The 11586-nt window shown below is 41.7% G+C and overlaps 1 protein-coding gene across 1 annotated transcript in view; it reads right to left on the bottom strand.

Annotated features, from left to right (window-relative positions):
• The window catches only part of LOC106804955 (nicalin-1-like), a 10738-nt gene extending 2070 nt beyond the window's left edge, over positions 1–8668 (bottom strand). Inside the window, exons 1-12 of the mRNA XM_014806375.1 lie at positions 8379–8668; positions 6343–6533; positions 5835–5979; positions 5422–5516; positions 5120–5203; positions 4570–4673; positions 4280–4374; positions 3469–3596; positions 2468–2658; positions 1270–1390; positions 401–561; positions 82–135 (exon numbers count right to left, since the gene is read on the bottom strand). Coding sequence (XP_014661861.1) covers positions 82–135; positions 401–561; positions 1270–1390; positions 2468–2658; positions 3469–3596; positions 4280–4374; positions 4570–4673; positions 5120–5203; positions 5422–5516; positions 5835–5979; positions 6343–6533; positions 8379–8556 — 1547 coding nt within the window. The 5' untranslated portion in view covers positions 8557–8668. The remainder of the gene's footprint in view (positions 1–81; positions 136–400; positions 562–1269; positions 1391–2467; positions 2659–3468; positions 3597–4279; positions 4375–4569; positions 4674–5119; positions 5204–5421; positions 5517–5834; positions 5980–6342; positions 6534–8378) is intronic.
• Between the last annotated feature and the right edge of the window lie 2918 nt (positions 8669–11586).

Genomic DNA, 11586 nt, shown 5'->3' with positions numbered 1-11586 from the left:
TCTCTCTCTCTCTCTCTCTCTCTCTTACTCTTACTCTCTCGTTCATTGTCTATGTCTGTCTCTCTGTAGATAGGTTCGTACCTGTAGGATGCCATTACTCCTGATATTCCACTGTAGAATACAAATTCTGGATCGCTGAAACACAAAAGGTAACATCACACAATATATTAGGTTTCAAAAAAATTCCAATCCATTGTTAGGAAAACTACAAACATTTATTCTACCATAGTTACTATAGAATAGAGAAAAACATGAAATAAATTAGTCAAGGTAGCGACTCTTATATGACTAAGACACCGTTTTCACACAAAGTCAACTTAGTAATCTCAAGTATTATATACACTAATTTCTAAAATGTTTTAACAATCATTTGATAAAGCATTTTCCTCTTTCAGCTTACCGTTTTTCAGCAGTGAATGGTATTAGTTGAACATCGCTAAGATGTCTAGACATTGCAGCTAAAAGACTTGTCAGTATCGGATGGTCTTTTGTTATTAGTTGCTGGGCTCTAGGTTTTGACGACAGAAATTCCAGCCATCCTTTAACACTCATCTCAATGTTCTGCAACAAGTATTTCATAACCGTCACAATTACCCTGTTGAATTGCATGAAGCTTCATATCTTATACCTCTACTCATACAAGGTGCGATGATCGCCCACAAAAAAATAATACTCAAACGCCTACCAGTATTAGCAACCACCACGGTAGTGCCACCTGTAGTCACCTTTCAGACGAACAGAAGTATGTTGCAGTGACAGTAGTAATAACACAAGAACGGGGAGCCTCTGAACACACAATAGACGAACAGACGGCCGGCATAACCCATGGTATTTCACCAACAACTCTCATCTGTGTGAACGTGACGTATGACCCGCGCACGCGAATTGAACGCTCCTCGATCGAGTTGCGAGTCACAAGAACAATCGCCTCACAAGCAAAACTTTGGCTCCCGATCGTCGTCATGCCCATGCACCCCCCCACTTATGCAGCGTGCCTGGCCCTGTAAGCGACGGTCGTGCATGGCGCAGGGTTGCGTGACTGACCCTGCAAAGCGACGTGCGTGCGTGATTGGCCCTGCAAAGTAATGAGCAGTCATAGCTCTGGCGGGCGCGGCGCGGGCGTGCTTGATGCAGGTGGGTGAGGGGCAGGCGTGCGTGCTGCCGCCTGCGGGCATGCGTGCGGCGTGTGTACGTGGGTGGCGAGGGTGTGCGTGAGGCAAACGTATGATGCAGGCATGCACGGCTCGGACATGCTTGGCGCGGACTTACTTGATCTTCGCTGAATACCTCCAGTGGGGCGGAGTCGTTCGTCTTGCCGTAGATGTGCCGTGCAAGCGATTCGACGATCATCCTGATGTTGTCGGCCAGCAGTGACACTGACGCCCCGTCTCTGCAAACATCAGGATGCATCAAGGATACGTTACGTCACGAGCAGCCAAGCAGCAGCAACAACAACAACAACAACAACGACAAAAATAATAACTTCAACGACGATGATAACGACTATGATGACAACAACAACAACAACAACAACAGCAATATCTACGAGGACAATAACAACAACAACAACAATAACAACAACCAGCCAATATCATTGATTACACTCGATGCGCTACATTTCCTAGCACTCACCACTATGCGCAAAATTTATAAGCACAACAGTGCGTCTAACTCTAAAAACAGACATTCACCTAAATACTAGTGGTGTGCGGTATTATCGGTATACCGGTATATCGCGGTACAAACTCAAAATAATACGTATCGCGATACATTCTCGCCGTACCGATTCCCCCCAGCGCCCCCCGCAGCGGTGCGGGATACTGTCAGCAATTTCCACAGTTTAATGGTCGGAAATATCCGTAATTTGAATGATACAGCCTGTGTTGTCCATTCATTCTTTGTGAAATACCGCTCAAATTCGCAGAAAAGTGAACACAGATATATATACACTACACACACATGCACCCGTCCCCGCTTATGTACAAACACTCGCATGCACAGTTGCAAGTTGCACACACACACACACACGCGCGCACATGCACACGCACACGCACACACACACACACACAATAAGATAGCCTGCTTGTTTGAATTGTTGTGTTGAGTATTATTAAAGCTCAGTCTGACTCTGAACGTTTGACACTGTTTTTCATGATATCAGCAACAGGTAAAGATGACTCCGATTACTCAATGAGTAATAATATATCGCAATACGTATCACGATACGGTTATGCCGTATCGCGATATATCGCGATACAAAAATTTTGCCGATACCCATCACTACTAAATACCCACCACCATACCTAGAGAGTTTACACACAATGCTGTCCATCCTATTTCACATGTAAACCCCCACGCAAAAACAAACCTTCCTGGCTGTCGTTACCCTCGGATAGCTACATTCCCCCATCCCCACAAGCGCAGGTTAACCTGCCCGCCCTCCCGTCATGCAGGCCCCTCTCCGCACCTCGTGTCGAGGATCGTGCTCCTGCGTGGGTCGTCATGGCGCTGGAGGCTGGAGAGCGTCATCGCGGGCAGACGGCGGATGCTGAAGCGCTCGTGCTCCCACGCGAGAAACTCGTCGGCGAGGTTAATCTTCTTGTGAACGAGACTGATCTGCTTTGTCGGGGCGTGGCGCTGCATCAAGTCCTGCAGGCTCTGTGAAACGACCCAAGAAGCACACGAGGGTCCAAGTTTAAATACTGATGGTATATATGATAACTATCATCATACGTACACACCTATATCATACCACTATCATTGCCCATATCACAGACTTCTCTCACATACCTGGGGTTCTCCCTAGACGTTTAGCGCACGTCATGTCCAACAGATACCTTCAAAGCTGAGCCTAATTTGCAACATCACATAAATTAACCAGCATTCCTAATTACCTAATAGACATGCCTTGATTTTTTAGCAGTGTATACTTTTGATAATCTACCTGTCATGCTGTGTTGGGTTTACTATTACTATACTAAACTGATTGGGTTTACCTGTATATTTGGGCCACTTATGATATGCATAACTGACTCCAATTGATACAACCCCTTCCCAGGCCCTCCCCATCCATGCATGAACGATTTGACTTTGAAATTTTTAGGGGGAACCCTGTAGTGTGTGGCTATAACATAGACCTTTCTATCATACCTATATCTGCACCTACATCACAAACCTATATATCATACCTATATCACAGACCTCTCTATCATACCTATATCTGTGCATATAACATCTAACCTCTCTATCATACCTATATCTGTGCATATAACATCTAACCTCTCTATCATACCTATATCTGTGCATATAACATCTAACCTCTCTATCATACCTATATGTATGCCTATATCACAGACCTCTCTATCATATCCATATATGTGCCTATATCACAGACCTCTCTATCATACATATATCTGTGTCTATACCACAGACCTCTCTATCATACACATATCTGCATTTCCATTGTACCTTCATCAGCAGGTCTATTGGGCTGCCTTCTTTAGGTGGTTTGGACACGTGTAGAGAGAGACCGGCGCCGCTGCCGATGGTGTCGAGGCAGAGTGCATACGAAATGTCAGACAGAAGCGTAGCCTCCTCTGCAGACACAAGCAATCACGCCATCACAGAGATTAAAGCACGAGGCCAGAAGCAAAGCACAGGAAGGAAACATTACCACATGCAAACTTCATCCTCACGGGTCACGTTGATGAGCAATTGCTACTGTGCATTTATTCTGCTCATTGTATACCATGTGTTTGCAAGTGTGCGTACACAGACGTTAACCGTATAACATGATTTCTGGTAATTAAATGCAGTTACTGCTTTGCACCGGAGAAGCTACCCTCATCAGTATGATGGAGTGCTGACGATAATTAGTGCGCATCCATGTTTGTATTCACTTTTTTTCTCTCTATGATTTTGGTAAAAGTAATGCTATTGTTAACATGCTGTTCCAAGTGAATTGAAACCTTTAAAATTTTGCAAAGAGTGGCTAATATGTAAGCCAGTTTTAAATAACAAAGCTGTCTGAAAATTTTTTCCAGGTTCCAGGAAAGTTTCCAGGTTCTTCTTTATCACTCAAGAGCACTGTCTGTTTCTAACATATCACTATAAGTAAATTTAACCCTAACATCCATGCCAAATAATGCTTTTTGTGGATTCAACATTTCCATTAACAGAGTTAACCCCTGTGTGTAAGTCGAGTGTGAAGAAACAAGAATTACAATAAATCGAGGACACATTTTACCATCATCTCTCTGAAATATTATTTTTAACATACCTGTGGCACCAGTGTCAATGTGCTCTTCAATCCAGTGCTTTGTTCCCTGGTAGTTGAATTTGCCTGCCCCAGATAGCAGGAACAGCAGATTATATCTGCAAATACAAAAGTGAATAAATATGATCTTATGTGATATATGTCATTACATGGTACAATTTTATATAAATTTCAGTTGCATAATAAATTACATGTACATGCTTCCAAACAAAAAAATACTAAAGACATTTTAATTGCATGCTCGCGTTCTTATCATTAATCTTATCTAATCTAATGCATTAATTTCAACTTACTTGGCATGTGTCTTCGCATTGGCATAAAACCTGCCAAATAGCCTGGCAATTTCTAGCAAGGCTATAACACCACTTCCATTAGAGTCCACACCAGTAGCTAGCCCCTGTATTCCACAAGCAAATACACTACATTCAGGCTGTTTAATATTGCTGATCCAGTTTCTTTAATTAGCACATAACTTAGTTACAACAGCAAGTGTATGATAGGTTACGTATAACGTGAGAGTATAAATAAAAAAGAATAGTGAACTTACTAACAAATGAGTGCTGTCAGGGTCAAAGTAGCACTAGGCTTTCGAGTCGACCCCCACATGACTACTGAATGCTGATTACTTCAGCATAAAAAATTACTACAAGTTTGTTGTAAAATAGTAAGTGAATAGCGAACATGTGCCTGCTACCTTGAGATTTGCAAAAATGGAATTCTCAAACGCTCCCACAAAGCAAGTGCACGTAGTTACGTAACACAAATTGTTATAGACTAGTACCTATCTCAAAATGTAGACAAATGTAACAGACACATTAGTGAAAAGAAAGACGCGACACTTACTGGCGCTACTCCATACGAATCATAATGAGCTATTATAGCAATGGTAGGCAGCCTTTCCTCTATTCCAAGGCCAGACAACTTTCCCTGCCAAGTAACACATATTAATAGATAACCTTGTCCAATGATATGACAATTTTAGAGATGGAACAGCTTATATATATATATATACATATATATATATATATATATATATATACATCAGAATTGAGGGAAATTTTTCATTGGTTTAACACATTTGTGTGTCGCAGCCTATTCAACGAACAGATTCGAGATGAAGGATAATACATCATGTATATATGTACCTGTATGTTAAACACTTGAAAGTCAGGTTGTGCTTTTGCCTGCTGCCCACTGAATACAAGCTGAAAGCCATTTCCTGTCACAGCACTCAGCATCTCTATAAAACAGAGCAACATGCCTCAGCATCTCTATGGGATAGAGCAACACACCAGGGTAAAAAATACACGGGAGCGATAAGCGATTCGCTCTTCAAACCTCCGAAATCGCTCCCGTGAGGCTCAAAATAGCTCCCGTAATATTTTTGACAAGAGCTATTTTTTCCAGACTTTTGAAAAAGAGCTCCCGTGAAAGAAATTCAATTTTTCCCCTGCAACACACCCCACCATTTTTATGACATGAAGAAACATAAACATCTCTATGACATCAGAGTTACACTTGTACAACAAATATACGTTTTTCCCAATAGATACCGTACCCTCGACAGCAGTCGCCTGTCTGCCGTGTCCCGCACCACGCTTGAGGTCGCTGAACATATCTGACAGCTCGTCAGTGACTGTGGTGAAATAGACAGGCATGCTGGTTTCTTCATCCATTAAGTCTTGCTCTAGCTGAAGCAGGCGCTGTAATAGTAGTTGGTGGTCATCACTATGTGGTTAGAAATAACAACATTTCTAATGAGAACACTATGAATCCACTGAAGCATTACTGCACTCGTCAAACAATTTTATTTGACATATATATATTGTGTGGGTAAAACCCTCCCTGATTAAATGATAAAGAAATTACTGATTGCATTTGTTGGGAATATTAAAATGGATATTTAGCATGAATGTAATACATCTTATCATCATATTACATTGACACAGTACGCCAATCCCATGATAATGAAATGTTTCCAGATACAGTAATTTGTTTATAACGTCTTTTAAACACAGCATTAGAGATAGACTATTGTTCTCTTGAAATGTGAATAATTAACGCACATCTTGCTCCTCTGATGACAGAGACGACAGATTCTGTGGCAGGAGAACAAGAAGGCCTGCAGCATTTTGCTCCTGAGCATACTTGTACTTGTCTGCAGCAAAGTCCTGTAGCGATGTCACAAGACACCGCCGTGTTATGGACTTTGCGTCGATGCTTCGTGCCTCTACATTGACTAGTGCATTCCTACAGCCTAAAAAATTCACATATTACAACATTACATCATTAGAGTTGTTGAATGTTGCTGCCACAGTGTCTGAATTAGCTAGACAGCATTGCCTCCTCAGATCGTTAGAATTGGTCTTCAAAATCCAAGAGACTATACCAATGCCAGAGAGTAAAAACTAATAATAATAATATTAGTATTGCTAAATCAATGAGCAAATAGACTCCTACTACCCACTGTAGTCTCTGATGTTGAGTGTAACAGATCTTAATTATTGAATCTGGCTACTAGGCTACCATTAACTCTAACCAGCCTACTACTACTAGTTCTGGGCTATTCTCTGGAACCTGCCCAGCATGATATTGATATGAGGGAATAACCTCATACCTCATAAAGAATATTCTTCAAAAGTCCAAGGGACTATAACGAAGACGGAGAGACAAATCGACAGATCAACACTGCAGATCGCAGTGGAAAAAGCCGCAAATTTGCAATTTACTAAAGTCGAAGGGAGAGAATTTCAATACGGAAAGACAGAAACAAAGAAGCTAAACCGTAAACGTAAAAGTATCCTTAAATGGTACATGTCGAAAGCAATGTATTGAATGATCACGCTCAGATGATTGAGTGCATAGAACAGGCTTCAGCCTTCATCAAGCAAGAAGGAATGCCAATCTTCACCTGGCCATGATAATCATCTAGAACCCTGGTTCCCAACCAGGGGTACTAGTACGCCATGGGGGTACCAGCGAACAACACAGGGGGTACCTGGGAAGCCTCTTAGACAATTTAAAAAAGTAGTGCTATATAATAATAAGCGGGTGATTCAGGCATCTCTGTCAACAGTGCCAACAAGTCATGGTTTTCGGTCGAGGTCTAGTCCCCAGTCCACAAAAATCGTGTAAAGCCCGCCCCACACGCTGTGGAACTTGCTGCGCCATCGTCCACGTGAGTTCCACAGCGTGTGCGCATGCAAAATCCCTCGATCTGCGTCGTGTGGAAAATATCACACGTGTAACGTGTTTGATATTTTCTTCCACGTGTGAAAGATTGAACAGCGTGTGTGAGTGGCTGTGTAAATCTCCACACTCAATTCGCATTGTTCGCTTGATTGTTCGCTTGGACGCGTTGGATTTTTTTCTCAGCTCGCAGCTCGCATAAGGCATGTCCAATAGAGAGGCATGTCCAAGAACTGATCGATCAAACGTCGTGTGAACGCTCTCTTCAATGACGCTCTGTGTCCAAGCAAACAATCAAGAACAATGCGAGTTGAGTGTGGAAATTTACAGTCACTCGACGCCGTGCGAGTGCATTGCGTTAATAAAACATAAACACGATGTCAAAATATTCATGACACCACATCAGTGTTGGTTCTTCATTTTGCTTATGGTGGGCGAAGGGGTACGAGGAGATAGCGTAAAAAATACACAGTGGCTATATGCCCGGCAGCCGGCGTATATCTGACGGCTGCCGGGCACGGTCTTCGATTTCCTAAATGCCCGGCAGTTTTAATTTTTAGCGTTATCTCAAGTAAACAAGGGTTAGGGTTAGATTTAGGATTAGGGTTAGGGTTAGGGTTAGGTTTAGGGCTAGAGTTAGGGTTTTTGTTAGGTTTAGGGTTAAGATTAGAGTTAGGGTAAGAACTGCCGGCATTTAGGAAAACGAAGACCGTGCCCGGCTGCCGGGCATATAGCCACAGCGTAAAAAATAGGGGTAGGGCGTACGGGAGTCAAAAGGTTGGAACCCCTGATCTAGAACAAGGGCAAACCGAAGCACCCTCACTAAAAAACCGTTTTTTTAAGGCTTTTCGAATTTTTAAATTGTGGATGAGGTACTACGAACCTGTGTAGGCCTATACGAATGAGTGCTTACCATAGGGTCTACCCTGAAGATCATACTGTTGCATGCGGTACACGGCGAACTCGTGAGCAGCGTGCACAGGGCTGGCGGGCGAAATGATAATAAACAGCGAAATGAAAACCAATAAATGTACGGGGAAACTTCCTCTAAACGCTTCTATCAGCTCTTCAAAGTGATCGAGAATCATCATAGCGGTATTTATGAATAACTTTAGCAAGAACAAGCCAGTTACTGCACTGCTAGTTGTAAATGCATCGTAAAAATGTTTTTTCCGCTAGTCTCATAGGCGCTGCGAAAAGCCAATCTTTGAAATTCGTCAATTTATCCGCCAGACTGTAGCACTGTCGTATAGTACAGTATCGATATTGGGTTGTATCGTATCGTATCGTATCGTACATGGTCCCACTCTTGTATTTCACAAGGCATCACTTCTGGTGAAGGTGCGAGGATATTCTGAGAATGTAAACTTTCATCTCATCATTTTCATTAATTTGTACATCCAGCATTTAATTCTGCTAATCTTATTCTCTAATCCCTATATTTTAGTAATTTCCTCACGTGGTCGGAAGCAATTTTAAGTAACTTGGGATCGTCACATTTCCAGTCTTTAATGGACTCCCTTTTATTTATATCCCCATATTCAAGGCCATTATATAGATGTAACAAGTCTTCCTTTTCTTCCCCACTACACAAGTCACACCCGTCATTAGTGTGCTTATTTTTAAAGTAATCGTTTAAATCTATCATGATCGACAAAACAAGAATCCTCATAGGACATTGACGTCATATTATAATTCTTTAATCCATAATTATTAATATTAATCATTTTCAATTTTGTTTTTGTTGCTCCAACCCCTTCGTCCCTTTCTATCACGTTTTTTTAGAATGGCCTCTTTTACCATCTTTTTCTATCTCATTTTTGATAAGGCGCCAATAGATAAGAATAACATGTTTAATTTATATTCATCAATTTTGTCTATGATTTCATTTGCCCAATTTTTTTCCCCATATTTTAATTGCTGCAACAACATTCTTCTCATTAAACGTTCTTGCTCTAAATTTATTATGTATTGTAATAACATTAATCTTTTATAATAGATTTTGTCAAGAATTGGTATTATACCTAGCTCAACTCTTAGAGCGATTAGTGGAGTTTTACTATGTGCACCTAGTATTCTCCTTAAGCAATCATTTTGAAAGCTTTCCAATAATTGTATTTCCTTTTTTGTTAGGGTTGTCTAAGTTTCACCATTATTTAATATAGATGGGAGTATCATGCACTTAGAGCCTTCGTGGCCCAGTGGTTAGGCCTCGTACACTGTTCACTGAAGGCTGTGAGTTCAAACCCTGGCCGGGGCAGTGAATTTTCTCAAGGTGTAAAAACCTGGCTCTCAACATTGGAGACTGTGAATCTCCCGTGGCTCGGATGACTACGTAAAATGGCGTTTATTTGTACAGGCCATCCTCCCTCCTTCAAGAGCAGGGGGATGCATTCCCCCATCCCCCCGGGATTTACGCCTTTGGTACTAAATATAAATATCTAGGAGACATTTTTAATAACAACGGTGACTACATAGATATGAGAAAGGAGAGAATAGACAGAGGCAGGTATATGATGGGGGAGGTTCTAACAATAACTAAACCAAACCAATTAGGCAATTTCACAGTAGAACTACTGTAGAACCTAGAGTGAAATTACATGAGTGCATGATAATAATAATAATAATTGCCTAGGAGACCGAAACGGGCATTACACAGAATATATATATATAGGCCCCTATATATTAAACTGCGAGGCTACGCCTACGATGATGATGCTATATGGCGCAGGATAGCGTCCCTTGGCAAGAAGTCCTGTTGATCGACGGCACAGCTTAGCTGAGACGGCCGCAGAGAAATCTTGTTGCTTGATTGCCATAGCTTGGGCTATATAGCTAGCCATGGGGTGTGACCTAGCTTGGGTAAAGCCAGGTAGTTTAGTTTTTTTTAGCCGAAAAGGCACTGTGGGTGGTCACAGCCAGAGTTTTTTTGCGCCCTCAGTGGTTCTTTTACGTCCCCATTGGCCTTAGGTATTACTGGAGACGGGAAGTCCGTACCGAGGAGTGGGGGGATGATTGGCGATAGCCGGGGGCGAAATTAACCTTGGCTGCCGCAGCCAGGCCCGCGTGCCATAGGCATGCCAGTGCTAGGGGGGTCTGGGGGCATGCCCCCCAGAAAAGCTTGAAATATTTATACCATTTTCCTGCAATCTGAGGCATACTGTGGGCCATATTCTCATGTCTGATAACACTATCTCAACCCTAGACTCAACCCTACAAGTTAGGATTTAAAACACTTTTCATGACTTTTCAGAGAGTGTACACAGTTATAGGTTACTATAGTAATAATACATGTATTAAAACACAAGTAAGAATTGCAATTTCTCACAATTTCACGTGTTTTTGTATGTTTGCAACCATACTTTTTGGCTATTCTTTTTTTCTCTCTTTTTTTTTTAAATCTCAGGGGGGAACGCCCCTGTTTAGTACAATGTTTTATCTCTGTTCTACCCAAATAAATTTTTTCTTTTTTTCAGTATTAATGTTTCTATGAGGCGAAAATTTAATATTTATTATATTTGTCTTGTCCATATTGAATGTTATAATTTTTTCTGTTGCAAGTAAGTTGCATGAATGTGCTATTTTCTGTACCATGTTTAGGTTCCCTATTCCCAGTAGATCATCTATATATAACAACGGTGGTATTTTTGTGGTACTTTGATATACATCTACTAGGGAGCCATATCCTCCACTGTTTATTTGGTCCAGAGTGGTACAGCACATGATCGGACCCAATACTGTTCCTTGCCTTACTACTTTGCTAATAGTGAAACTATCGGTGTTGCCTAGTGGGGTGCCCACTGTGATTCTATCAACTACAGAAATACGCAATGAGAAATCATGAGAAATGGCCAAATGGGGAAATGATAATTGATACAGAGAACCTTGTGCCACTTGGTGATGTTATGTCAAGGCCGGTACTGTCACACCAACACACAAGCTCTGTAAATACGGTCTTGAATCTTGCACCATTGACCATTGTATACATTGATTTGATTAGCACATTACTGTCCGCCACGCCAGTGGTGAGTCCAGGACCAAGGCCTTGTCTCTGACTGCTGAACCAGGTTGCTAAGCCTATGCTAAGCCGAATAAGGAGGTCACGTGGTTGATTTCTGTTG

This window comes from Priapulus caudatus, unplaced genomic scaffold, assembly GCF_000485595.1.
Source record: "Priapulus caudatus unplaced genomic scaffold, Priapulus_caudatus-5.0.1 Scaffold5, whole genome shotgun sequence".
NCBI classification, from domain to species: Eukaryota; Metazoa; Priapulida; class Priapulimorpha; order Priapulimorphida; family Priapulidae; genus Priapulus; species Priapulus caudatus.
The sequence above is the reverse complement of the archived record's forward strand: the minus strand, read 5'-3'. Positions and strand labels throughout refer to the sequence as shown.